Genomic DNA, 26,983 nt, shown 5'->3' on the forward strand with positions numbered 1-26,983 from the left:
GCCCTGGGGAGGACAAACTCATTCTGTCTACTTTAAACTTACTCTAATGGTATAGGAGTAGAAGATGTCATGGCTTCAAGGAGGTGACAGGAGGTGACAAGAGTAGCAGCAGATGGGCGGTACTTGTGTTCTACTTGGAGGGAGAAGCAAGGAAATAACTGGGCCCCAGGGCTGGTTAAAGAATCATGCATGAAAGTAGCGGCAGATCTGAGGGGACTGCCAGGTGGTCCATGCAGTGTGGGCAGTGTGGGCAGCGTGGGCGGACGTGGAAGGAAGTGGAAGCACACAGCACCCAGCTCCCTGACCGCTTCCCTCCACTCAACCTACAGGTTAGCAGGGCAGCTGGAACAGGGCTGCGAGCACCCGCCTGGCCACTAGGGGAGCTCTGGTCTCTGATTATGCGGCCTCACACTTGGGTCCGGCTTTTTCAGTTACTTCTGTTCTAGCGCTATTCTAGGCCAGTGCAGCAGCAAGGCCTGGGAGGGCCTGGAAGTGCCCAACCCAGTCAACAGTTGAGCCTACCTGAGGCAGCCTCAGGTTGGATTTTTTGCTTGTTAACTGCCTCAACCAAATCTGTGGCCACAATTCTCTTAGGCCCAGACACTTGTATCCATAGGCTTACTGTTTTCAGCAAAGCTGCTTTTTGAAAATTCGGATTTGGCTAGGGACTGGATTTGTTCACATACTCTGAGCAGTGATGAAGCACAGAGTATCCCTTGCAGCCACAAAGAGCAGCGGCAGCTGCTGTCCCAGCAGCAGAAGAATGACACTTGGTGAGGCGTAGGCGCTGGCCAGTGAGCTAGGGGACAACAGGAGTGCGACTCCTCGGGGACAGCTTCCCGACGAGGATGACTTCAGGGATCTGGGTGCAAGTAGGAGGAAGGGGCCTCGGGGCAGACTGCCGGTCTGCCCCCGCTCCATTTCTGAGCCAGATCAAGTGGGTACATAACTGAATCCCACTCTCTCTGCCCTGCCCTGGGGGAACCTCCTCATGAAGCCAGGCAGAGGCTGCAGGCAGAATCACCTTTATTGGAGCATGACCTGTTGGGGGCTTGCACCCTCACGGCCCCCACAGGTAGCTGGGCGGTGGGGCTCGCCAGTATCAAAAAGGAGGAGAAGAGCGGAGGCTGTGGGGACTGGCTGGAAGCTGCTGGCGGGGTGCAGCGGGCTGGGGCCCTGGCAGGTTCAGACTGAGGTACAGCAGCGTTAATAATACTCTCGGAGCGTTAATACTCTGGGGAGGGGCAGGCACTTAGGGGGCCCTAGGGCATGAAGGCACTTGGATCCGGGAAGGGACAGGGGATGTGCAGTGGGACTGGGCAGGGCCAGGCCCGGGGTTTGGCAGGCACTTCGGGCAGTGCTGGGGTGGCAGGCTGGGCCCGACAGCCCAGAAGGCTTTGGTGGTGGCAGGCACAGTCTCTGGGCTGGGTCTGCGTCGAACAGAAGCGGCTGCCCTAGTGCTCATCTCGAAGCTCTGAAGGCAGGAACTTGTACTGCTGTTGCCGGATCTGTGCCAGCTTCTTCCGTGCCTCTTCCAGCTCTCGTTCCTTCCGAAGCATCTCTTCCTGGGCGGCAATGATCTGAGGGATGGAGATCAGGGACTCAGGTCAGTGCGTATGTGCCTTAGGGTTTAGGGTTGTTGAGACCGGCACGGGCACTGGGACCGCCCTGCTGACAGTGTCCCTCAGAGTGTCTGGCACAGAGCTTACCTGGGCAATGCCCCCGACCATCTTCTCCTTCACCACCACTGTCTCGTTCTCCTGCTCTTCAAAGGCTGCAGCCTTCTGTGCCGCCTTCACCAGGTTATCCGAGGCTCGTTTCACTGCGTTGCCGGCAGCCTGGGTAGAGAGAAGGCAGCATGAGTTGAGAACTCAGGTAGGGTCCCAGCTGAGAGAGTCCCTCAACTCCCTCACAGAAAGCATGCCTCGGGGCTGACAGTTTAAAGCAGCACAGCTCAGGGTACAATGGGATGGGTCAGGGTTCCTCACCTGAAGCCGTTTCATTGCCTCAGAGTCCTGGTCTGCCTTGACCTTGCAGGCCACAAGGAGCTGGGCTGTGGAGGCAGCGACCTGCTTGGCTGATGAGATGAGCTTCTCCTGGCTGGCGTGGCCTTGGACAGCTGCATTGGCTGCCTCACACAGATTGTTGGTGGCTGCAGCCACCATCCGGGCCTGAAACAGGGAGATTAGATTACAATATGCCTCTTGCTCTGGTCCATCCCCTCTCCAGCCTTCTCAAGTCTCTAAAGCTCAGAGGGATGTAGGGGGAGTTATACACTCACGGCAGAAATGAGGCCCTGGGACCACTGCCCATCATCCAGTGCGTTGGCTGGAATGGCGCCCACCTGTGGAGGAAGGCGGGAGCCTGCTTAGACCTGTGCTCTCCGCAGGTCCTAAGGGGCCTCCCAGCTACAATGCAGGCAGGTGTGGACGGCAAAGCTGCTGCTGTCCCCTTTCTGCTGGCTATCCGAGTCCTTACCTTCCCTTGGGCCACCAGTTCCCTCTGGGCAGCTGATGCAGCCTTCACCAGGGCACTGGTGGCTGCTGCGATGGACTTGGCAGCTTCTAGTATCTGTTCCTCGAAGTTCAAGGACTCGTCCGCCTCCTGCAAAGAACAGACGAAGGTTGCAGAGAGAGATGGAAAGTAAGAGGGGCTGAAGGTGCAGATGTTCTGAGGGTAGGGGAGAGGGAGGGAGCAGGACTGACCTTGGGTTTGGCCCGGGGCTTCAGCTGCTCCAGCTTTTTGGCTGCAGCCTCAATGGCAGCCGCAGCTCCTAGGAGCTCATTCTCAGCAATGACTGTGGGGTCCTCTGGGTCCACCCATTCTGTTCCTGGTGGGACGAAGTGGGAAAGGAAGAGGCTAAGGCAGAGCAGGGAGGTCAGGGGCACTGGGCAGCACGGTTACTAGCACCGGGGCCTTGGCATCTGTGAGGACTATGGGCAGAGGCCAGCTCTGAGCAGACTACCGGAAGTAGAGGTCTCCCTGGGACAAGCGTCTCCCTTCCCTCCCTGCCCCTGGTCGCCCCCTCACCCTTCATGGCCTCAGCAGCCTGGATGAGCTCAGTGACTGAACCAGCCACACGCTTTGAGTGCCCCGTCAACTGCTGCTTCAGTTCTGGGCTGGGCTTCTGCAGGGTCTGGGGAAGACGGGGGCAGGGAGCAGGGAACATCAGATCTTAGCGTTTACCCTGACCTTTGAAAAAGGGCAGATCAAAACCCTCCCCACCCCGCCCCCACTCCTAGACCGCTCCACACCACAGCCTCAAACACCACACAGCCTATGCAGGTGGACTCCAGGCATCACACGGCACACATGGAGAAGACAGTGGGGCTGGGCTGTGAGTCACTCACCGGCTGACAAGGAACAAGGAGAATGATGAAATGAGAAGAAAGAAGAGATGACGAGGTAGAGAAGGAGAAGGTCAGGTGGGAAGAGAGGAGAAAACAAAAAGAGGAAGAGATGAGTGGGAGAACCAAAGATGCTAAGACTGATGGGGCCCCAGTGGAAAGGAGACTTGGAAATGAGAACAGATTTGGGGAATAGATGGTGGAGTTGGGGGGAGATTTGAACAAAAAATTAGAGAGCGGGGTCTGAGGCCTGTGGGAAGAGCACTGTGTGTTCAGGGAGGCTGGTGTGAGGAGCAGACAACTCCTGCCTTACCAGCAGCACGTGGTCCAGCAGTTCCAGGTAGCCATTGGCACATTCCCGGCCATAGTGCAGGGCTCGAAGCCGCACGTCAGGGGCCACTTCTGGGTGGTAGGCTGCTTCCTATAGCACCGGGTAATATGTTAGCTTTAGGATCCTTCGGGAGCTCCCAGTCCCCCAAGTCCCTACAGTTTCTCCCTACCATGTTCTGCCCTAAAGCTGCCTCACTGCCTCAAACTTCTGCCTCACCACAAGGATGTCTACCTTGCAAGCCCGAAGCATATCTGCGATTGCACGGCGACTTAGATTGGCTGTGGCAATGACATCCTCCTGGCGACAGGAGTTCCCAGCCGCAACAGCCTTGGCTGTTGCCATGGTGATACCCTTGGTCATGCGGATGAAATCTTCCGGGGTGGAGGTCTTGGCAGGTGGCTCTGGGGAACAGAAGACCTGTTGGGGGTAGAACAAGCAGAAAAATTCCACAGTGAGTGAGGCTGTAAGATAGCACAGCAGTCATGTGATTGGTTTATTCATCCATGTGTTCACTCAACAAGCATTCACTGAATATTTATCATAGGTCAAGTGCTTGGAGACTTTCACACATTCACAGCTAATATAATAGAAGGCAACTGGTCGTCATTTCTGACTGAAGTGATCAGGGAGAATTTATCTGTTTGAAATTAAAGAAGTACCTCTGAGCTGGGTTTTCATTCGTAAAGTAAAGAGAAGCCTTGACAGGGTGAGTGGTGAAGGTGGGCAAGGAGCCGGGTCTTAAGAAATATAGATAACAGGAGGGCTTTTTTTTTTTTGCGGTACGCGGGCCTCTCACTGTTGTGGCCTCTCCCGTTGCGGAGCACAGGCTCCGGACGCACAGGCTCAGTGGCCATGGCTCACAGGCCCAGCCGCTCCGCGGCATGTGGGATCTTCCCGGACCGGGGCACGAACCCGTGTCCCCTGCATTGGCAGGCGGACTCTCAACCACTGCCCCACCAGGGAAGCTCTGGGAGGGCATTTTAGGCAAGTGGCAGAGCATGAATAACCAGGACATCAAGTGGGAGAGTATCAAGGAATGTTCTAGAATACACGGATGAAGGAGAAAAGATTGTGGGGGTCTTGAATATCAGAATAAGGAAGTTAGAATTTCATATAATATGTAAAAGTCATAAAAATATTTTGATGTATGTGTTCATCCAACAAATTACTAAAGATCAGCTACGTGGCAGATTCTGTGTGAGGTGCTAGGAATGCAATGGGGGATAAGATAGAGAAGGCCCTTGTTCTCGTGGAGCTTACAATCTGGTTTTGGATACAGATTATACATAGGGAAACGAGCAGAGAAACTAGACTGTGAAGGAAAAAAAGAGGGTGCTGTGATGAGAAAGAAAAAGGAAGTCCTTTTTCATAAAGGTGGTCAGGGAAGGCCTCAGGAGGAGGGGTTGTTTAAGCTGAAGCCTAAAGGAGTAGAAGGAACCAGATGTTCAAAAAGCTGGAAGAGAGCAAGAGCGAGGGCCTGCAGTGGGCAGAGCTGAGAATGCAGTGGGCCTGGGGCCTGGAAGGGGAGGAGAGCAGGGGCCCTGGAGCCTGGGAGGCAATGGTAAGGAGAGTGGATTTTACCACAGATGCCAGGGCAGTCACTAAAGGGTTGTAAGCACGGAAGTGACATAACCTGATGTATATTTTTAAAAGATAATTCTGGGAATTCCCTGGCGGTCCAGTGGTTAGGACGTGGCGCTTTCACTGCCATGGCCCTAGGTTCAATCCCTGGTCAGGGAACTAAGATTCTACAAGCTGCACGGCACGGCCTAAAAAAAAAAATTATTCTGGCTACCGTGTAGAGAAGATGGACTGGAGGGGGTGAGTGGAGTGGGGAAGCAGGGAGATTAGACAGACGCTATCACATAAACACAGCTAAGGACCGATGATGGTTTGGACAAGGTGGTGGTAGCAGAGATGGGGCAAAGGGCAAATGAGATCTATTTGGAGGGAGCACTAAAAGAACTGCTGATGGGCTCAGATGTAGGGAATGAGAGAAAGATGTTAAAGCTGGGTTTCTATCTTTAGGAACTGAGTTACTAAGAGGTGCCATTTACTGATATGGGAAAGATGAGGGAATGATCAGGTTTGGGAAGCAGAAAGTTAGGAATTTCAATTTAGACATCTCTAAGGAGAGGTGAAAACAGAAGATGAGAAAGATGAATTTAGAAGTTAGAAAGATGAGGGACTTCCATGGTGGTCCAGTGGTTAAGAATCCGCCTTCCAATGCAGGGGACGCGGGTTCGATCCCTGGTCAGGGAACTAAGATCCCACATGCTGTGGGGCAACTAAGCCCACGAACCACAACTTACAGAGCCCACGCGCTCTGGAGCCCACAACGAAAGATCCCGCATGCCTCAACTAAGACCCAACGCAGCCAAATAAATAGATTAAAAAAAAAAAAAACAACTTAGAAAGATGAGTAGGAAAGATGAAAGTGACAGAGGTTGAAGGCAGGGACACCAGGTAGAAAACTGGCACAGCAGTCAAAGTGAGGGAGAATGCTGCCAGTGGGCCCGGAGAGGAGGGATGAAAGGAAAAGAGAACAGAGGAGGGTGGCTGGCAGGACCTGGCGATGGCCTGAATATGGTGAGTGAGGCAGTGAAGTCAAAGATGACTGAGGGAACCTTCAGGACCGGGAGGCTGTTACCATCGTTAGTGGGAAGCAGCACGTCAGGAAGAACAGCTGGTTGGGAGGCACTGCATCTTGGTGCTGATGTCAAACAGGCAGTTGGAAATAACTAAACTCAGAATTGGAATTCAACTTGTTAGAGAACGATAAAGAGAGTGGTTAAACTTGCCAAAGAAGAGGATAGAGTAAGAGGCCGATATGTGCAGTCCTGGGAAGGCCTCTACGTTTACTAGGTTGAAGGTGATTCAGTGACGACTACAGAAGAGACGTGGGAGGCAAGAGAAAAGCCAGTGTCAAGAAGGCCAAAGGAAGAAAGGCTTTCAAAGAGAGGCTTGCTAAGGGAGTCAACTGCTTTGGAAATGTCTGAAGAAGATGAAGGCCAAGAAGCGGCCACTGCATGTGGCAACTAAGAGGCCACTGGTGACCAGAGAAAGTGGGGGGATGAAAGGGAGGTGTCAAACGCTAGGGAGGAAATAGGTGAGGAAGGGGAAGACAAGAGTGCAGCTCGTGTAAGAAGTCTGGCAACGAGCAGGAGACTGTGTATCTACATCTGTGTGTGTGTGTGTGCGGCGCAAGTTCACAATCTGTCACGACCCTGCTCTCGGACCCAAGTCCCCGATGCCCCAGACTTGCACTCACCGCCAGTTCCTGCCGTATGTGCTCAGTGGTTGCCTCCAAGGCCCGTGTGCCTTTGGTGGCCTCATCCTCCACAGCTTTCACAGTCTTAAGCAGTGATGTCACATTGGTCACCATCACCTGGGGAGCATCAGAGGAGGGAGGGAAGGAGGGATCATTTTAAGGAACAGGAGGAAGCACAATGGTCCGCTCCCTCCCCAGAAGCAGCTCTCATTTCCTCCCACCTTGGCAGAGTTCTTGAGCTGCCACACGGCAGGGTCATCCCCAACTTTGCCAGCTGCAGCCTTTGTTGCACTGATGAGGTCTCCCAGGGCCTTGGCCACATCTTTCACTGCGTTGATCAGCACCACCTGTGTGGGGGAGCAGAGGCTCTGGTCCGTGGGAAGAAAAGGGGGAACAGGAAGTGGTTCTGGCCAGAATTAGGGGTGTGAGTTGGATACCTGGGTCTCTGGGTCCTCGGCTCCCAGGCTGGCTGCACCCAGCTTGACCACGTCGGCGAGGCGGGTGATGGTGGCCACAGAGGACTGGGCAGCCTGTGCCAACTTCTCCTGGCTCCCAGCTGCGTTCTGCACCAGGACCTTGGTGTCCTCCACCAGCACCTTTGCAGTCTTCAGAATGCCCTCTCTGGGGGAGGGTCCGGCCCAGTCAGCTCTTCTCAGGCCTCCCCCGGCCCCTCCATCCTCTGTGGCCCAAACCCCACCCTGCCTCCATGAGGCCCAGTGCCCTCCTCACCGGTGGTCAGCGAAAGTTTCAGCGCCCTCTCGATTGAGTGTGCCAGCGGTAGCGAACATGATGGTGGTGTCGAGGTCGGCAATGATGCCGGACACAGCACTGGCTGCCGTGATGCAGGCCTGGGTGCCACGATTCCCGGCCTGGAGCGCAGCCAGCACGTGGGAGACCTGGGGGAGGAGAGTCATGTGGCGACTGTGGCCGGTGTCCCGTGAAAGGGAAAGGTCACCGGTGTCTGAGAGAAGGGACAGAGGAGAGGGCTGGAGGAGGATGGGAAAGGCTGCAGGGTTGGGGAGCCTGGCCCTCAGTCCGTGGGGATGAGCTCTGTCACCTTCTCAGAGACTCGCCGGGCACACTCTATGAGCTCCTTCTTGGTGTAGGCGTCACTGGGGCTGCATTGCAGGGCGCCTGCCTTGGTGACCAGAGCAGCACAGCCGTGTCCCAGTTCCTGAACCCGGTGCTTGATGTGGGCACCTATCTGTGAGCAGATGAAAGAGGGAGATGAATTTTACGAGAGGCGCTCGGGTACGTCCAGTGCGCTCGGAGGAGTCACTAAGGACCTAAGAAACCATGCACTGCAGACTGAGGAGGTAGTGAGAAAAAGCGCCCAGCACAGACTTGTCCTGTTTCACAGCCTTTAGTCAGGAGGTCACCTCCCACACATGGAAAATACTGGCCTGTGGGCACCAGCTGTGAGGACCTTGTTAAGCACGGTGAGGAGGAGGGGAGAAGCACTTCATGCTGGGGTATCTGAGTCAGAGGCCACGGCTTACAATTTGGCCTGTGTGCGGTGCGGTTGTGGAGGGGTTTGGGGCTGGGGATTAGGTGTATCACGCTAAGATCCATTTTTACTTGCTTTCTTGGAAAGCCAGGAGCTTAGGGAAGGAAGCGCTTCAGGGCTTTACAACAGAAGAACCAGGAAGGGAATACAGGCTTGCAGCACAGCCACAGGCCCAGAAGAGGGTCAGCAGAGAAACAGTGGCAGACCAGGAAAGCTCTAGATCCTGGGCTGTCTCCTTTATGCCTGTGACCGAAGGCTTTGATGCTGTCCCTATGCGGAGCCCTGATCACTCTTTCATGGAGTGGCCCTGAGGAGTTCCCCTTTCTATGAGAGATCAGAGGGGGCGAGGGTGGGACAGCCCCAGAGGCTGACATGATGGGACAAGGGGCATGCCTCTGGGGTTTTCTGTGAGGCGCTGGGGAAGGTCACAACTGCCTCCAAGTTACCTCTTCATTTTCAGCAGCCACAGCTGCAGGCTTGGCCTGTGAGGCCAAACGGCCATAGTCACTGGTCAGCTGGTTAGCGAGAGGGCCCAGCTCCTCAGGGCTGGTGTTTGACTTGGTTACCTGGAGACAGTGGAAGAAGTGAAGTTATGTCCAAACTCAACTTTCCAAGAGCAGTCCTCTTCTCTCCCAAACTCACCATCTCCTGAACGGTGACAGCAATGGCCTTGGCTGTCCGCACCATAGTTGTCTGATAATCCACAAAGGAACCTTCTGGTTCACCCATTGGTCCTTCGTCTAGCTAAGGAGAGAGAATGGGGGAAGAGGAAAGATTGTTGGTCTCTGCCACTGGGCTCAGGGACCCTGGTCCACAGTAGGCTCTGTCCATGGGCACCCCAAGACTCCAACCTGGTTGATGGCCTGGGTGATGGAGTCCACCATGCCGCCGACAACCCCGGCAGCACTGGCTGCCTCGTTGAGGGTGGCTGTCAGGTCCTCCACGGCCTCTGTCATCATCTGTACAGCCTCCTCCAGGGCTTCCTGGGTGTGAGCTGCTTGCTGTGGGGCAGACTGAGTGAGCTGGGGCCCAGCTGTTCCTGCTTCTCTTACTGTAGTAGCAGCCTCTCAACCCGGCCCTCAGTACCTTGGGGTTACCGCCAGCCTCCTTGGCCGTGTACAGCAACTGCAGGGCAGACTCGGCCAAGGTTTTGGTCTGGTCCAGGAGTGCCATCTGCTGAGGATGACTCAGGGTCTTGGAGGCAGCACCCACTGCAGCCAAGGTGAGTGGCTCAAAGTACTGGGCCATCTGGGACACCTGAGGCAAGGGTTTGGAATGGGTCAGCCGGGCCAGGTACCCTTGTTTACCCTATCCCGGTCTCCCCACGTGTCTCCCCAGGTACCTTGTGTCCCAGCTGGGAGGCTTCTGCCCGGGCAGCACTGGCCAGTGGCTCAATAAGATGGGAGATCTCCTGCACTGCAGTGAGCATCTGGGTATGCAAGGCCTGGGGAGGAAGCGAACTTTAGCTCTGACTGTGACCTGCAAAGGGACCCTCTAGTTGCACAGGACCCCACTCTTCCTTCCACATCCAACTAACTAACCCTCTCGGCATGTTCCATACCCTCGATGTTTCTATGAAGCCCATTCCCAGATCCCCCACCTTCCTCAAGCCTGCCATCGCTCCTCCCAGACACCTTTCATAGAACCCCCTTCCCCCTTACCTCTTGAGAGATTCCCTCACGGGGAGCAAGCTGCTGGCTGATTGCGGCAAGGGAAGCCTGGTCTAGGTCCCGCAGACAGCTGTTCAGAGCTGCAATGGCCGCCTCACACTCCAGCTGCCCTGGAGCCTTGTCCCTGCAGACACATCACAGGCTCCAACACCAAGAATGTCCCTTTAATATAAGGCTAGCCTGCCTTTCCCCGTATCCCCCGAATCTTGGACAACAGGTGTTCTCCAACACCATCCCATCTCATTGCACCTAAGTGCCCACCCCTCCATTCTGTCACAACGTATATCCCCCAGTCACACCGGTTCTCCAGCCCGCCCCCTGTACCTCATGCTTGTAATGAGCTTCTTGATGGAGTCTGAGACAGTACGGGAGTGGCCAGCCAGCACCGACCAGCGCGGGGGGTCCCGGGGATTGACTGCCAGGGCCCGGGCTGTCTGGATTAGGCCCCCGGCACTCTCCAACATTGTCTTGGCAGAGATCACAATGGGCTCCATGGCAGCCCGGCCCTGGGGAGAGGAGAAGCAGGGAGGTGAATCTCAAGACTCCTGGGAAGATGAAGCGGCAGACGGCCCATCCATTCTGCCTTCACCCGGCCTCCTCACCTCGGGGCTGATCTGGGCGGGAACACTGGAGAACTCAGGGTTGGACGCAAAGGCACTCAGATTTTCCACAGCCTCCAGCAGCGGGGCTGTTGCTGCTCGGCACTGCGCACGGTTCTCCTCCGTGAAGGCCCCGTCCAGCGCCTGAAAAGGGAGTGATGGGGAGGCCCTCAGGACGGACTGTAGACAAAGGCGGTGCAGCCCAGGTCTCCCTCCTGAGCTTAAAGGGTGTGGGGAGAGGCTGGTGATGACCAGCGTGGATAAGAAAGGCCTTGGGCTCGGGCAGGTGGGATTTGGTAGAAAGCCTCAGGGAATGACAGGGGGTCAGGGGAGAGAAAACTGGATAGGTCAGGGAGAGGCTGAGAATTCCAACACCGGGAACCTTGATGGTCTTGACAAGATTGGCTGTGCTGTTGGCCACCTCCTTGGCCGATTGTACGAACTGGCGCTTGGCTGTAGGATTGGCAGTCCGGGCAGAAGCCAGGCGGCAACTGTTACACAGTGCAGACGTGTGTTTGGCCACAATGGTGGCTGCAGAGAGCACCTGAGGAGACAGAAACGTGGAAGAGCCACAATGAGGGCAGGAGGGAAGTGTCCACTCCAGGGAGCAGCCCCTTTCGCTTGGGGGATGGATAGCAATACCCTTAGAAGTCTAATTAGGAAAGACAAAGTCACCTGAAAAGTCAGGATCTGGGAGAGAGAGATACCCAAAGATGAGCATGAGCAGGGTGTGGGGGAAAGAAAGATGAAAAGCCGACACACTAATGGAGGAATAATACAGGCTCTGTAGGAGAGTGAGCTCAAACACCCATAAAGAGGTGGTGAACTTGGCAGTAAGTGGAGGAACAATGAGAAGCACGGCAGGAGAAGACAATGACCCAGAGATGCTGTGGGTAGGGGGTCAGAGCTGGGGCCCCAACCTCTCCTTCCCCACATGTCCTGCATCTCCCTCTCCCCCTCACAGGGCTGGTCTGTCCTGGCTCAGCAGCCTTTCCCAGGCTTGTCCATGGTGCCTGTCCCTTTGAGTTACCTGGGCCTGGGTGCAGCCAGGCTCTCCCAAACTCTGACAGGCCATCTGAATTGCCTGGTTTGCTCGGGCAAACTGCGTGGGCTCCACCAGCCCTTGCTGTCCAGCTTGGCTATTGGGGTCAGAGACGCCAACCAGATATGCAGCCTGGGGAGAGAGAAGAGGTGGGGTGAGGAATAAGGAATATTCCTTAGGTGGGACTTGAATAGCGATAGTGGGGACAAAGGGGAGCAGGGCTAAGTTTAGTGGCCAGGGTTCTATGTGAGTGGAGGTATATTAGCTAGCTATAGTTATACTATAAGAGGGAAAAAAACCTCTCCTGTTTTGTTAAATTTGTTCAAACATTTCAGAAGATTAAAAAAGTAAAAAAAAAAAAAAAAAGGAAAGACACAAAATAAGGTTTTTATTAAAATTCTATGTGTATGTGTTTGTATGCTGGGTCTTAAGGTGAAAAGTACTGCTTACTGTAAGTGGCAGTAAAAAAAAGTTTGAAAGCCCCATACACACACACACAAAACCCCTTTTAGAGATAGCTGTAAAACTATAGAGGGTGTTAGGCTAATTAACACTTACGATACCTCCAAGCTTCAGAGATTTGGAAGGGGGCAAGGGATGGGTATAATGGTTGCCAAAATCTGTTTTTGCTTGGAAGACCATCATAAGGTTTGATTCTTACTTCACCCAACACATGGTAACTTTGCTTTTTCCTCTTCATGCTATTCCAGAAATAAGTTAAACCATATACCGCAGGCCACCCAACAGAACAGGACACGGGGAGGTAGGGCGACTGAAGGAGCAGGATGATAGGCCTTCAGGGACACAGTCTGAGATGATGAACTCTCAAGCCAGTTTGTTTTAAGGATTCATATACGAAAGCAGAATACTCTGAGCTAATAGGTCGTTTTACACTTCATAATGTAGAAAAAGGCAAAGTTAAGTGGTGACGCAAGTAACTGGAAATTTAGTCCCTGGTACTATTCTAATAAAGTAACAATTATGTGGGGACTTCCCAGGTGGTCCAGTGGTTAAGACTTCCACTGCAGGGAGCCCAGGTTCGATCCCTGGTCAGGGAACTAAGATCCCACATGCCTTGCGGCACACCCCCCTGCCCCGCCCCCCCAAATAATAATTATGTGAAAATAATTTGCATATGCTAATCAGCATATACCAAGAAAACTGGGTCTGGAAACAGCCCAATGATTGGACAGTGTAACCATACCTCAAAGCACCAGGGCTCAGGGGTGACAGTGATCAGAACTGCTGGTGTTCTATGATTGCTGACAAATATCTCTACTTTAGAAGGGGGAAAGATCCCCAGTTTCCATACAGTTGGCTTTGCAAGCATAACTTTTTGAGTTTTCTGCAAGTGTGTCAGGCTGCGAGGAGGTGGGGGAGGGAAAGCAGGGGCATTCCAGGGACCATCTCAGGAGCATAACCTGTGCAGCTGCCTCGGTGAAGCCGCAGAGGGCCTTGGAGGCTGTGGCAATGGCCTCCCCAAACTCTGGCAGGTTTCCGTTCTTGGCATTTTGGGAGATGCCAGTCATGGCCTCACCCAGTACCTGAGGAACACAGTGTGTCAAGAGAGTCAGAGCCTGTCCTCAGAGGGACAGAGCAGCCCCCGGTTAGTTCCATCTTCCTGTCCTCTGCCCTCCTGGGTTCCTGGGTGCACTTACCTTTGAGTTTTCCATGACACTGTCCAGGCAGCCAAAGTAGGACATGTCACTGATGGGCTGGACTGGGTTCTCTAGGAGTTCCCGGACCGTCTGTAGAGGGGGAGGGTGAAGTGAGATCCAAGACACCCCCCTCACCCTCCAACCAAGAACCCTTTCCTCAACCTCAACCCCATTTAGCCTGACAGGGCCCACCTCCAATTCCCGCAGGGCATTGTCACACTCTTTCTGGCCGGGCGCCTGCTGGGTGCACATGGTGATGAGCTGGTTGATGCTGTCAGTCACTGCCCTGGGAGGAAGAGAAAGTCAAGTGAATGGGCGCAAAGGTCATCATTTCTGCATCCTGTACGTATAGGAAGTCTAGCCATTTCTCTTTTGCCTGGAACAACTCCTAAGCCAGGGACTTCTCATGAGATGTCCCCTCCCCAGTCTCTTCAACATTCTAGGGCTGGGCTTCCCAGCTCCCACGTACCGGGCAGCTGCAGCCAGCTGACTCTTGAGGTTGGGGGCTGCAGGGTCTGTGGACAGGGCTTTGGCGGCCAGAAGAAGTTTGCTTGAAGACATGGAGATGCCCTTCAAGTTGGACACAACCTGGGCGCGGTCCTCCTGGCTCTGTTGAAGGCAAGAAGGTCAACACATTGTCCAGTCCTTTCATATCTGTCTCTAAAAGGGATCTTCTGTCCCAGACACTCAAGTACTGCTAGAGACCGGGAAGGGGAGTGAGCCAGGAGCAGGTGAGGACTCTGTGGTCACAGAGATGCCTCTGATCTAACCCTCGAACAGGACCCAGTGCCTCTTCGTACCGGAGCCTGGCCTGCCATCTCCACACCAGCTTCCAGGAAGGTGCTGAAGTCCTGTCCGAATCGACCTGAGGCTCGAGCCAGGTCCTGAGGGGTTCCCCGAGAGGCCTGCACCAGTTCTGTGGCTGCCTGATTTAGCCCAGCAGCGGCTTCATTCAGGCGGCTCTGAGCTTCTTGAAAAGTCCCAGTGCTGGGGGGAAGCTGCAGGGTCAGAGACAAAGTCAGGTGCAAGAATGGGAAATGACGTGAGGGAGAGTCTGGTAAAGGAGCGCTGAGAGGTGGGCACAGAGCCTGGGGGCAATGAAAAGGGATACATCTGGGGAGTCAGGGTCAAGGAGAGGTCCAGAGGTAGAAGCTTGGAGTCCTTCATCCTCCCTGTGTTCCCCCCACACCCCTGTCCTCCTACCGAGTCACTCAGGAGTCGCTTGCTGGCATCTCCCACTGCTCTCAGGGCATTGTCCACATCTCGCTGACCAGGCAGGCAGCTGACGCAGCGGTTCAGGGCCTGGGTCACTGCTTTGGCCACCTGAGGTGGGAAAGGAGACGGGGGTTGCCAAAATGGAAACAACTGGGAGATCCCCTCCTCCACCCATGGGAGACTCTGAAAGTGAAAGCAGAAAAGGGGTGTTTTAGCTGAATAGGCCAGGGTATCACGTTAGGGTATCAAGTGATGGTGACCCAACTTCCCCAAATGTGGCTTTCAGCTAGGCCCCTGCCTCAGTCTAGCTAAGACACTTAGTCTACTAAGACTGAGAAGGAAGGACGGAATCCAGAGAGGAGCTGCGGTGTCGATGAGACTCTTCCCCCGTCAGGGTGGGCCTTCTGATGGGATCTGGGGGAGAGGCAGGGAGTGGCCCTGTCCCAATACCTGACCTGCGCAAGCCGCTGCTGGCTCTCAGGGTCCCCTGGATGGCCAGCTGCCTTCTTCGCCTCCTCGATGAGGCTGCTGGCCTTATCCAGTACATCACTGGCTGTGTCAAGCACAATGGCTTGCACCGCAGGATCTGATGTCAGGGCAGCTACGCCCCTGGCGGCTTGGGCCAGTGACCGCAGCCCACCTGCCACATCCCGAGCTGCGATACCTGGGGAAACAAGGAGAGAGGAAGGAGGGGAAAAGGCACCGTCACTGCCAGGCCCTGATGCCAGTGGCTTCCTCCGTACAGCTCCCATTCCCCCATCCTCCTCACCACATGCCCCATTCCCAGCCCTGTCCACGTACCTGCGTAATTCTCATTGCCCTGGGCAACCTCCCCCAGCAGCTGGGCGATGGCGGAGCTCACTGCTTTGGTGCTGTTGCCCAGGTCCTGGGCACACTTCTCCATCTAGGGATGAAGGAGGAGACTCAGGGGATCAGGCGCAGGAGGAACTGGGAAGAGGGAACCTGAGCAGCTATTCAGGGACAGCTGGCAGTTTGAGTGAAGGTTCTGGGCAGCTCTGGGGCACAGGTGAGAAGGAAGACCTCAGGGTTTGAGAAGGAATGAGGTCTTTCGAATACCTACCGTCTCCCCAGGTAAGGGCTTAAGCTTGCCATCTCGAGCTGCTGCCTTCACTTCCTGCAGATCTCTCTCTAGATTCTGTACCACACTCAGAGCAGAATCCATCTCCAAAGGCCCACATGCTTCCTGAGCCTACAAAGATATGTGGGGCGGGGAGGGGGTGTTGAGGTGTAGGAGGTACACTGTGTCTCATTCACGCCTCAGGTTACACAATTACCCACTTTAGGATATTCTGAACAGATTCTCCATCATCCTAGGACTCCCCCCTCATCTTCCAAAAAGGTAGCCAGCTCCTATACCTTCTGGGCAGCGGTACGGAGTTCAGCCAGTGCGGTGCCAAGGTTTTTAGCACACTGACTCAGCTGCATGGCCGATGCCTGGTCCTGAACTGTTGGCACTGAGGCCTTCGCGGCTGCCACCATCTTCCCACCTGGCTGTTGGGGAACAGGTAGGCAGATGAAGTGTACCATACGCCCTCTGGGCTTGGGTACAGGGACTGATGACGGTCAGAATGTGGTGAGCACTGGGGCTCAGTACTGGGAGAGAGGCTATTGGCAGAGATTTAAAATGATTAAATCTAAAGGTCTCATAGAGGAGTGGGAGGGGTCTGGTCTGAGCGGTGAGTGGAAGATGCCTTGCCTGCAGGAAGCTCTGGCTGGCAGCGATGAGGGCTAGCTGCGCACTGGGACTGTCAGGCTGGGCTTGGCTCCCTCGGACGCCCTGCACCAGCAGTGGAATCTGCTCTGCCACAGCCTGTAGATGAAAATGTCATCAGGGCCACCTCTCCGCAGGCTGGGGGAAAGTCCCCCATCTTCCACGCCTCCTCCCGCCCCCATGTGCTTCCTGGCGTCTCACCTTGCAGCTCTGCATCAGCTGTGGCTGGGGGCCGGCAGAGGCCTTGGGGGTGGAGGCTGCATGTTGGGCTGCAGCGATGGTCTGTGTAGCTGAGGCTGCAGCCTGCTTGGCTGCGTGCTTTAAGGACAGAATAGTGAGGACGAGGCCCAGACATTCCTATACCCTGTCCCTGGCTTACCCTGCCCGTGCTATCCCCCAAGGAAACATCAGTGTCCCCGCACATCCCTCCCAGTTTCATTCCTCCGAGAGCACCTACACTGGCTTGGTTCCCAGCCTCACCTCCAGGCGCTGCACCAGCTTCTTCTTGATGGCATTCTGTGCAGCTGCGTTGGTCGCCATGCGGAGACCCTCAGCTGCCTCCCGCAGCCGCTGCTGCTGCTCCTCACTGTCAGGGTGGGCGGCTGCTCCCTGAGAGGTGGCGAGGGGACAGTTACCACCCTGCGTCCCTGTGGACCCTAAATAAGCTCTTCCCTGACCCCTCCAAACTCAGAGGTATTTTCCTGAAGTCATTTCTAACTACCCCCACTGAAAGGTAATCATAGTTGAGACGAGCTACCTCAGGCAGGCAAAAGGGGAGCCTAAAGGGGCTCTGGCTTCCGTCTGGGATGCTGAAATCCCTTTCTTGGGTAGGACTGTTTCTGCTTCCCCTCTCTGGGGAAGCAGCCATATTTCTTCCCCCCCCCACACACACACAAAACACCACTAGCAAATAGGGGTGAGCAGGGCTCTCTGGGACAAGGATGCGGTTTAGAGCAGGGATCTCAGGGATACCAAAGCAGGGGCCCTGGTTACTCCTGCAAACTGAAAAGCCCCAGAGCCCAGGGAGCCTGGGAATCTACTGGCTTCTTCCTGACAGTCCTCTGCACCCTGTGTCCCTGTGTCCCACCGCCTTGTCTTTCTCTGTGCTGCTAGCAGCGGATCCCCTGGGACTGAATGCCCGCGTGCATTCACAGAAGACCAGGAAGCAGAGGGATCCAGGAAGCAGACAGGTGGTGGCAGCAAAGTAGGAACCGCAGGCCTTGGTCTTAGAGGAAGAAAAAGGGTACAGTTTCCTATCAGTCAGCAAGGACTCTGGGAGTCACACTGGCTGGAAGCCTGGTGCCATCCACTCACCGCCTAGGGGCGCATTTATTTCCTCAGTGCTCCTGTATTTGTTCTCTTGTATCTTCTGCTTTTCGCCTCCCATAAATGAGGGTGACTATCTGGACCCTTCTACTTCCCTACAGGGCCCCAGTCTGGGGGTGTGCACAGAAGGCTCTCTACCTTGGCAGCCTCCACCATCTTGGCTGTGGCATCGGCCAGGATCTTAGCGGCGCTTAAGAGCTTGCGGGAATTCTCCAGATCACTCTCCCCCTCGGCATCAGCCTTGATGGCATTGACCAAGTCAGAGGTGGCTTGGGCTAGGATGCGGGCCTGTCGCACCATCTCACCTGAGAGCGTAGGCACAGTCAGCGGAGGGAGCCAGAGACACTGAGAGGGTGTTGGGGGTGGAGGAAAGTGGTGCAGGCAAGGTAGGTAGGGCTTTTAGGGACAGTTCTTGAAGTGATTTCCCTGGAGTTACTGTTTCCTGGGTTTAGGATCTTGGAAAGGAAAAGATTTCCTGGTGCGTTTTGATGGGAGGAGGGGCGGGGGGGGGCAGTCTCCAATGGGTATTTTCCGTAAGTAGTCTTGAGAGGATGAGAGACTCTGTGAAGGATTTTGGGGGTTAGGGAGTAGAATGGGGATGGCTATCTCTTAATAATATCATTTTCCATCTATTTTTGTGTACACGTTGGTATGTTCTTTAAATACACCGAGGAAGGCAGAGCGGGTATCATATTCCTGCTTTACAGATGGGGAACTGGAGATTTCAGAGATTAAACACCCAGCCCACTGTGCTGAGTGCTTGGTGGAGGGGGTGATGGGTCTGCACGGGAATTTCCAGTGGACTCGGGGAACCTCACTGGGATTCTCTGTCTTCCCAGGGGGGCTGTCCTTACCAGCATCACCCATGGAGCTAAAGATGTTCTCGGTGACAGTGAGGATGGTGTCAGTGGCCTGGTCATAGCGGCCAGCAGGCCCAGCCCCTGTGGCGTGGGCCCTCACGTGCTGCAGCAGCTCATTCAGGGCCTGGGTGACAGCTGTAGCCGCTGCTCCTACTCCCCGCAATAGCTGCCCATCCTCTGTGGCGGCCTGGGAGGCAGACACACAGCCCTCCACGGCTTTGGCCACTAGTCGTCCGGCCTCCACCAGCTGCTCTTGGCAGACAGGGGAGCTGATAGTAGGAGCCACCACCTGTGGGCAAAGTGAGTGTCAGAGATGTAGGCGAGGGAAAGGAGTCGTGAGGTAGGGGTGTCTGTGGTGTTCACAATAGTTATTAGGTTGGGTAGTGAGGCCTTGGGGGCCAAAGAGGTAAAATGAGAGGCTCTTGTGTGTGTGGTAGCATCACCCCTAGGCACAGGCTGCAGCAACCTCTGGGGCTCACCTTGGTACAGGCCACCAGCTGGGAGGTGGACAGGGCACACTGTGTTGCTGCAGCAATAACCTGGGTCTGAAGCCCTGAGTCCTCTGTTCGCTGGGCCACACTCTTGGCCTTGAGGACCAAGGCAGCTGCAGCACTTGCCACGGCCTTGGCTAGCTGCATGAGCACCTCCTGTGAGAAAACAGCAGTCAGCATGGCCTGAGATCCAGCTTGGGGTCCACGGAACCTTCTCAGAGGCATGAGCTGTTTCATTAGTCCCACCGACCCCAATCACAGAACAGTGTGCGCAGAAGCAACCAGAACCTACCCCAAGCCCCCGCCTCGAGCACCAAGTGGGACAGAACCCCCACCAAGGAACAAACCCACACCGAGAGAAACAGTGTCTACACCAAAGGGAGAAACGCATGAGGCGGATACACTCGGACGGCAATGGGGAGGGAGGGTGGGCAGCGCTGTTACAATGGGATGGAGGGAGGGGTCCCTCCCACCCCCAGCGTCTTTTCTCCATTTCTTCTCAATCTTGGTTGGAAGCAGTCACCCTGGAGTCTTGGGAACAAGTCCCTGTACTACCCTTCGGACCCCATTTTCTCAAGTCCTGCCTGGGCCGTGCCTCCCCAGCTCCCGTCATGTTCTGCTCCCCCAGGAGGCCAGGGGAGGGGGCAGAGCGAGTGTATGCGGCTCAGAGAGGACAAAGCTGGGAAGGCCCAGGCCAGAGGCCGTTACCGTGGGGGGATCGGGGGGAGATGGAACCCCAGCCCCTCTGGGCGCACAGATCTGCATGGGAAATCCAGGATGACAAGTCAGCTGAGGAGACGGGCATGGGGCGGGAAGGGGGAGCGAGAGGAACAGCGTCCTCTGGGTGTGTGGTCCACAGGACTGGAAGCTGGGGTTCAAGATGCCCTCAAGTTGGGGTGAGGGCTACATACGGGAAAGATGACAGGCAGCCAAAAACGTATCACCAATAAGGGCCAAGGGTGAACTAACAGGTTAAGTTTGGATTCAGGGGTTCTGAATCCTTATCCCCAAAAAAGGGACTGGGGGTTCCCAGTGTCATCCCTGGAAACAGAGGTTCAGGTTGGCTCTGAGGGGTCAATTTACAGTAGAAGGACAGTAGCTGGATTCAGGATCAGAGGTTACCTCCTAGAAGCTGGGGTTCTGGGGGTTGGGTAAGTCACCAACCTGGAAGTGGGGGTCAGTATCACTTTCCCCAATTTGCTGCAACAGCTCCCCACTGGCCTGGCCCACGTTCCCAGCTGCTTGCAGCAGGTTCTGACGGGGCTGTGGAGAGTGAACACCGGTCAGAAGCTGCCTAATCCCTGCCCACATGTCCACGGGTCCTACACGCCCATGGGTCTCACCCTTCCATCCCGCAACATGGACCACCCCCTTCTCCTTGGGCTCAAACCCTCCCCTCTCCCTAGTGCCAACCCCTGGCCCCTGACCTCGGCACTGGCCGGCTGGGCACTGCGCAGCAGTTCTGACACCGCCCCCGCCAGGCCCTTCGCCGCCTGCAGCAGGGGCCGGCCACTGCCACCTTCGTCCTCCAGCAGGGCAGCCAGCAGCTTCACGCCACGGGACATCTCCGTCAGGTTGGAGGAGATTGTGGTGACTGCACAGCCCACTGCGGTGTAGTCTGTCTCGGCAGGGTCCCCTGGGGGCAGAAGGAAGAAGAGGAGGCCAGTCACAGGCAGTTAGTCACACACACGTCCTGAGAGAGACGTACACACGAAGTCCCTCCCGTGAGTCAAGGTGCAGTCACACCGAGCCAGTCACACTCACGCTTGCACATGCTCGCCCTCCCCTCCGCCACCGCACACAGAGGGCTGGGCATCCAGCCTACCTGCTGTCAGGTTCACCACGGAGGCAGTACCGGCTGTGATGGCGTCTACCTGGGAGTGGATTTCATGCTTTGATTCATCCATCTTGTTCTTACGCCAGGCCTTCGAGGCCTGAGAGGAAAGAGGAACAAACCTCAGGATCTGCTCTGCTGCAGTTAACCCCAACCCTGCTCCTTGGAGTCCCAGCTTCAGCACCATCGGCCTCTCCTGCATCCCATACTCACAGCATCCTGGCCCAGAGGGGGCAGAGTGTCGAAGTCATCCAGAGTGGCCTGGGCAGCCTGCACAGCTTGCATGCTGGAGTTGATGGTTCCAGTGAGTGCCTGCTGGGCTGACGTCTATGAGTCAAAGAGAGAAGTAACAGGGAACATTCAGAGGAGAGAGAAGGCAAAAGAGAGCCTGAGGCCGAGAAGGAGACAAATAGGGACACGGGAAAGACTGCCGAACTCCTGGCTAGGCCCAGCCAAGGGGGGCTAGGCCCGGAATCATGGCGGCAGTGGGGGCACTCTTACCAAAGGAGGCATGTGTCCTCGGTGCATCTGGCCACTGGTAATCTGCTGCTGGGCAGGTGGCATGCTGCCCACCTGGAAATTTTCAGGACCAGAGGCTCCGGAGCGCATGATGGCTGGCAGGGCCACGGAGCCATGCTCCACCTTCCCCACCCGGTTACACTGCTGCTGAAGGACTGTTGACCTAGAGAGGGGACGTACGGGGAGCACTCCGAGGACCTCCTCCTCTCATCCCTTCCCACCCCGCTCTACAGCCTCCGCACGTCCTATGGTCTGGGCGGTGCGTGAGGTCTCACCACAGCCTGCGACTGGTTAGAGGCATCCTAAGGACTCCCCACCTCCCACAGTCCCTGGGGGTTCTGCCTTGCCTTCCCTGCCCAAGGGATGGGGTCAGCCCAGTTCCCCTCGTACTTCTTGGGGGACACCGAGTCCTCCAGCATAGTAGACTCCTCATCTCCTTCCAGTCCAAAGTGATCCTTGCTTTTTTTCTGTAGGGAGAAAAAAAGAACAAGAGTTAAAGAAGAGGGAAGTGGGGAAGGCAGCCTTTTCATTCCGCAGTCAGCCATCTTCTGAAACTTGGGTCCCCCTTTCTAAAGGACCGGCTTGGGGACAAGGTAAGGGAGGAGAAGGAGAAGGTGGGGGTCAGGCAGCGCTCACCTTCTTAAGGATGATATCGATGTAGCCAGCAATGAGCTGTGCGATCTGCTCCCCCTCGGTTGTCTGCACCGAGTAGTAGCCATCTTGGTAGTCCCCGAAATCCTAGGGGGACAAGGTGGGGACTCAGTGGGAAAGCCTGAATCCACCCAGGATGGGAAAGGGTGGGGCAGGAGCCCAAGGTTGAGCTGATGAGGGGCGCTTCCCCGTCCCATGCCAAGAGCCTCTAGGACAACAGCCTTTCTTCAATCTCCTATTTCTTTATTTTCCTTGGAGGGAAATATTTTATTTCCGAGGAGTGCTCTTTATGCTACAGTTTCAAATGTGTGGCATTTAGGAAATCTCTCTTCTCTCACCCTGAATTGGGAGGACACACTTATCATTTATCATTAAATGACCATAGTTAAGGATTAGTACTAGTACCCAAAATGGAAAAACCACCTTTACTAATTTCCCTTCTCAGTGGGGCACTTCCTCAAGGTGGGATCAGTTTTCAATTCATAATGCCAAAACATAAAGCTAGAGGAGGAAACTACTGTAAGTAGCTGTTGCTGAAAGAGGGGAGGCTTATTTTTCTTTCTGTCACCTTTTTCTTCCCTCTCCCCAAGTTTCCTGTGATCTCAGCTTGCTGGCTACAGTTTTGTTCTGTTGATTTTAAAAAAATGTTTCATTTAAGCTTTCCTCATTCTCCAGGAGAGTTTCCCCTCTATTCTAATCTCCACGTTCCTGCAATAGTTCCAAAGTTTTCCTTTTTTCTGGAGTTGCATTCAGTGCACCTACCCCTGAGCAGGGGTGCGGGGGAGACCTCTGTGGCTGCCCCTTCTCTGAAAACTCCAAAGCCCTTTCTCCCCCGAGACCCCAGCTCACCAGGGTGAAGCTCTTGGGAGAGGCAGCCCAGCGTTTGATGTTGGTGAGGTTCCACTCCTGGATCACCTCTTTGGTCTTCTCGTCCACTCGCATCACACACTCCTTAGTGATGCCCAGAAGCCTGGGCACCAACTTGTTTTTTCCTTTCATCTTTTCCTGTAGGGCAGAGGTTGTCATTGGTGTTATTGGTCAGGGGATCAGATCCAGACAACAGTGGGGTGCTGAGGTGGGCAGGGGTGAACCAGGGTGTCTATGGATGGACCTGGGACAAGGCTATGTTAGGATAAAGGGAAAGGGAAGGAAAATGCAGGGTAAGGAGGGAAGTGATGGTGGAGAACTGACAAAGGGGCAAGTTTTCACAAGGAAGAGAATGAGATTCTTGGGGAACAACGGGAAATGTGACTGGGGGCAGGGTTAGAGACTCAGAGAGGAAAGGGTAAGAGTGGAAGTAAGGGCGGGCAGAGAGAAGTATCCGTAACCCACCTTGACCAGGAAGAAGGAGACGCCGTACGTCTTGAGGGAACGGGCTAGCTTCACATAGCGTACCTTGGCCTCGATCTCACTCATCTGTCCACAGTTCTTGTGTGCCTTCGAGTATGAAATGGGGAAACATTTAGCAAAATGTGGGGAGGATGATATCGCAGATGAGGAGTTAAGTTGGGATGTGAACTATGATGGGAGAGCATGATGGGAACAGAGGAAGAGTTAGGGGGATGCAGGCTATAAAAAATGAGAAGGTGAGGGGATGGGGCTGATAAAGGATATGCAGAAGCAATTATTCAAGAAGTGAAGGATACAGTTAAGGAACTTGCAGACATTCTGTAGACACGAATGGATGGTTAGGAAGTAGAAGGTCAAATACAAGGCCTTTTGGGCTGAGGATTCAAAGAGTGGGGATAACACCTTCCGTCTGTACGAAGATATATACTCTTCACAGTAATTTAGGCATACCACCTCGTTTGATTCCCCTATCAATCCTACTCAGGGAAGGTAGTTATCCCATGTTAGAGGTAAAGAAAAGAAAACAAGATTACTGAACTGAGTTCCACAGCAGATGCAGTGTGCAGGTGAAGACCAGAAGCCCAGGTTTTCTGCTTTCTCGGTGCAGGAGGGGTGGGAGAACAGCTTGGAGGGTGGAAGCAAGGTAGGGGTGACAAGGAGGGGGCGGGGGTCCATTTAGTCAGTAGGATTAAGCAGCAAAGCTCCCGGGTCATCCCAAACACTGTCCCCATCCCCATTCACCTGGAAGATCTTACGCTCTCCCTTCTGCTTCACATACTCCTTGGGCAGGAAGTCCTTCAGGCTACACCAGAAAAGGGAGGGTCAGCATGTAGTGGACAGCATCAGGGCTATGTGGGCCATGGACTGTGGGCCTAGGGTTGTAAGGAAATGTCTAGGAGAGTATTATCTTTGGGGAGAAAGAAGACTCAAGGGACTAGAGTCTGGATTGTCCCTGAAATCGAGATGACTTCATACTAACTCTTGAATACAGCCTGTGTCCCTCCTTACAGGGAAAGAGACTAAGGGAACTTGAGTTGGAGGCTCATTCCTTCAGGAAAAGAGGGTCAAGAGCACAACTTTAGGGGACCAAGGGCAGAAGGAGCTCACAAGAAGGATGACCATGCTTGTAGGAAGCTGAGAAAGCCACACCAAACTGTAGATATTCTGAGAAACACCAGTGGCTGAGACCTGTGAGACTTCGGAAATCTGATGTTCCCTGTGACGAAAATGTACTTTCCCTCTGGCTATTGCAGTACAATTCTTCAGAGCACCTCAGAAAAGTTACAAGCTCACTTCAGAGGTAGGGGGCAGGGGCAGGGATTCTGGACTACATTTATATTCCACATGAGGCCAGGGAGGAGACAAATGGACGATGGACGCTGAAAAGGTACCCATATGGGTCAGACCCTGGGACCTGAGAAGAGGAAACAGGGGAGAAGGACTGGGATGGAGACAGGCCCATTGTGCTGGGGCCACAGTGGCAGGGAGTCCTGGGCCCTGCCAGGGTATGGGATGAGGGTCACTCACTCGAGGAAACCAGCCTTGTGCTTCTGCTCATTGTGGGGCCCAAACTGGATCTGGCATTGGAAGCCAGCGAACTCACAGGCCTTGTCGAAGGAGACAGGGTGGGAGCCATTCAGGATGTCATCTCGTGCCTGCAGAGCACAGCGAAAGGAGGCGAATGTTGTCTGGGGTACAGAGATACCCCCACTGCGCTTCTGCCTCTCTCCCTACCACCCCATGCCAGGCAAGTCCTTTCCCTACCTGCACATAGAGAAGGTTCAGCTGGACAGGGTCCCGGGAGTCCACATTCTGGTCTGAGTAGAAGAACTTCCTCCGGAGCAGAAGCGTCTCGTGCTCCTCCACTCCCTGTTCCCTCAGCGTCCGGCCATGGTCCAGCCAGTTCACTGGGACACAGAGAGTCCCCTCAATGTCAAGCCCCTAGAGCCCCTATGCCATCTAATCTCTGGCTTTTTGTTTGTTTCTTCATTTCCTACCCTCTCTCACTAATATGTTAAGTTCCGTGAGTGTAGGACTTTGTTTTACTACAGATGCATCCCCAGTGTTTAAACTGCCTTGCAAAAGCAAGTATTCAGTAAATAACACAGAAACGGCTGCCCCTGCCACCCTGCTTGTTTCGAATGCCCTCTTCTGTCCCTTTCTGCTTACGCTCGTCATCTGTGTGCAATTTCTGCTTTAGTTTCTCCATCTTCTTTTCATCTCGCAGCAGTGTCTTGTCCTTTCGTAAGGTCCCTGTCACCTCCTCCTTCTTCTCTTCCATGAGCTCTCGAACCAGTGAATATTCATCATGGTTGGTGATGCCTGGGGGAGGGGGTGGGTTGGCAGCATCCCAGGCACTGCAGCCAGGTCTTCTGGCAGAACTGGGGCCTCCCCCTGAGCCTCCGGCCCCACTAGCCCCTTACCAATGCGGGCACAGATGGTCATGAGCATGTCAGTGACGGTCTTAGAGTCGTCCACCATGACAGTCTTCACAGTGCCATCCAGCATACGGATCTTCAAGGGCCTCTGTTTCTTCCTGTACTCCATGGTGTCCTATTGGGGCAGGAATAGGAGGCAGGGGCCCACTTTAAGCTAAAGGTATTACTTCCTTTTCAGGCAGCCAGAGGCGGGAGGAAAGTAGATTACTAAAAGGAAGACTATGGTGGCTCGCTCGAAAGCAGGGTATTATGACTGCCTGTAATAGAAAGAAGGCATGGGGGAGGTCAGAGACGACAGATGCGGGTGCTGAAAATAGGAAGCGGAAGGAGGGAAGTGATGGAAGAGGATATTGGTGGTCCTTGATGAAGTCATACTCACCCCATTTCGGAGCATGTAGTAATCCAAAGCTTTCCCGGCCTCCAGCCATATACCCTTTTTGGGGTCATCGTCTGACAGAAATAGCCCAAAGTCGCTGGCTAAAAGAGAGGATGGATCACCTCAGACTCATAAGGACCCCAATGTGGCTGAATGGCTGCACCACTGCCCCTTATTATTTTCTCAGTGATCTGAGGCCTAAAGGGGAGGGAGGGAACCAAGGAGCACAGACCTGAGAGATGAAAAGCCTTGGGGGACAAGAAAGTCATCCCCCAAGGCCAAGAGCCTGGGAATGAGAAGGGACCAAGGACTCCCGCCCCAGCCATCTGGGTAGTCAGACTCACGAGGGCCAGACAGGGCCTCTGGGATCCGCTCACGGATGATGCGACAGGCATCATACACCATGGTAGATGGCTCGAACTGCATCGTCTTTACCACATTCCCAATGCTGATCTTCAGCGAAAGTGCAACCATGGTGGCGGCTTCTCCTCTCCAGCCTGGCTATACCTGACCTGTGGCATCAGGGCATTAGAATACACCCTTGTTGGAGGAGAGGAGGCCCCCCAGATAGAGGCCCAGGAAAGGGAGTCACCAAAGCAGATAGCGGTGAAGTTGGTTTTGTTTTATTTAATAATTTTAAAGAATGAAAGATGAGTTGCATCAGATGGATGCCTAAGGTGTCTAAGACATCTGAAGGAGAGGCTGGTCTGCAAGGTACAAAAGCAGGTCTGAAACGCAGTGTTACCCGAGGACACCGCTCCGCCCC

At 54.6% G+C, this 26,983-nt stretch overlaps 1 protein-coding gene across 1 annotated transcript in view; it reads right to left on the reverse strand.

The window, feature by feature from the left end:
- Positions 1–1,012: 1,012 nt before the first annotated feature.
- The window catches only part of TLN1 (talin 1), a 31,980-nt gene continuing 6,009 nt past the window's right edge, over positions 1,013–26,983 (reverse strand). The window contains exons 2-57 of the mRNA XM_065879646.1: positions 26,562–26,724; positions 26,221–26,318; positions 25,827–25,956; positions 25,573–25,725; positions 25,168–25,310; positions 24,931–25,058; positions 24,145–24,205; positions 23,386–23,490; positions 22,903–23,058; positions 22,039–22,140; positions 21,793–21,869; positions 21,385–21,565; positions 21,097–21,210; positions 20,875–20,983; positions 20,477–20,685; positions 20,214–20,312; positions 19,038–19,205; positions 18,553–18,847; positions 17,837–18,003; positions 16,853–16,981; positions 16,574–16,690; positions 16,358–16,471; positions 16,018–16,152; positions 15,722–15,850; positions 15,442–15,544; positions 15,096–15,304; positions 14,629–14,748; positions 14,226–14,423; positions 13,895–14,034; positions 13,618–13,711; positions 13,426–13,515; positions 13,189–13,311; positions 11,756–11,899; positions 11,108–11,269; positions 10,729–10,869; positions 10,451–10,632; positions 10,118–10,250; positions 9,799–9,900; positions 9,543–9,713; positions 9,308–9,457; positions 9,099–9,200; positions 8,903–9,022; positions 8,007–8,153; positions 7,679–7,845; positions 7,387–7,570; positions 7,171–7,296; positions 6,950–7,066; positions 3,910–4,095; positions 3,661–3,768; positions 3,031–3,136; positions 2,706–2,830; positions 2,479–2,604; positions 2,282–2,344; positions 1,989–2,171; positions 1,710–1,838; positions 1,013–1,580 (exon numbers count right to left, since the gene is read on the reverse strand). Of these exons, the coding sequence (XP_065735718.1) occupies positions 1,455–1,580; positions 1,710–1,838; positions 1,989–2,171; positions 2,282–2,344; positions 2,479–2,604; positions 2,706–2,830; positions 3,031–3,136; positions 3,661–3,768; positions 3,910–4,095; positions 6,950–7,066; positions 7,171–7,296; positions 7,387–7,570; positions 7,679–7,845; positions 8,007–8,153; positions 8,903–9,022; positions 9,099–9,200; positions 9,308–9,457; positions 9,543–9,713; positions 9,799–9,900; positions 10,118–10,250; positions 10,451–10,632; positions 10,729–10,869; positions 11,108–11,269; positions 11,756–11,899; positions 13,189–13,311; positions 13,426–13,515; positions 13,618–13,711; positions 13,895–14,034; positions 14,226–14,423; positions 14,629–14,748; positions 15,096–15,304; positions 15,442–15,544; positions 15,722–15,850; positions 16,018–16,152; positions 16,358–16,471; positions 16,574–16,690; positions 16,853–16,981; positions 17,837–18,003; positions 18,553–18,847; positions 19,038–19,205; positions 20,214–20,312; positions 20,477–20,685; positions 20,875–20,983; positions 21,097–21,210; positions 21,385–21,565; positions 21,793–21,869; positions 22,039–22,140; positions 22,903–23,058; positions 23,386–23,490; positions 24,145–24,205; positions 24,931–25,058; positions 25,168–25,310; positions 25,573–25,725; positions 25,827–25,956; positions 26,221–26,318; positions 26,562–26,691 (7,626 nt within the window). The 5' untranslated portion in view covers positions 26,692–26,724 and the 3' untranslated portion in view covers positions 1,013–1,454. The remainder of the gene's footprint in view (positions 1,581–1,709; positions 1,839–1,988; positions 2,172–2,281; positions 2,345–2,478; positions 2,605–2,705; positions 2,831–3,030; positions 3,137–3,660; positions 3,769–3,909; positions 4,096–6,949; positions 7,067–7,170; positions 7,297–7,386; positions 7,571–7,678; positions 7,846–8,006; positions 8,154–8,902; positions 9,023–9,098; positions 9,201–9,307; positions 9,458–9,542; positions 9,714–9,798; positions 9,901–10,117; positions 10,251–10,450; positions 10,633–10,728; positions 10,870–11,107; positions 11,270–11,755; positions 11,900–13,188; positions 13,312–13,425; positions 13,516–13,617; positions 13,712–13,894; positions 14,035–14,225; positions 14,424–14,628; positions 14,749–15,095; positions 15,305–15,441; positions 15,545–15,721; positions 15,851–16,017; positions 16,153–16,357; positions 16,472–16,573; positions 16,691–16,852; positions 16,982–17,836; positions 18,004–18,552; positions 18,848–19,037; positions 19,206–20,213; positions 20,313–20,476; positions 20,686–20,874; positions 20,984–21,096; positions 21,211–21,384; positions 21,566–21,792; positions 21,870–22,038; positions 22,141–22,902; positions 23,059–23,385; positions 23,491–24,144; positions 24,206–24,930; positions 25,059–25,167; positions 25,311–25,572; positions 25,726–25,826; positions 25,957–26,220; positions 26,319–26,561; positions 26,725–26,983) is intronic.

Source organism: Phocoena phocoena, chromosome 6 (genome assembly GCF_963924675.1).
Source record: "Phocoena phocoena chromosome 6, mPhoPho1.1, whole genome shotgun sequence".
NCBI lineage: Eukaryota > Metazoa > Chordata > Mammalia > Artiodactyla > Phocoenidae > Phocoena > Phocoena phocoena.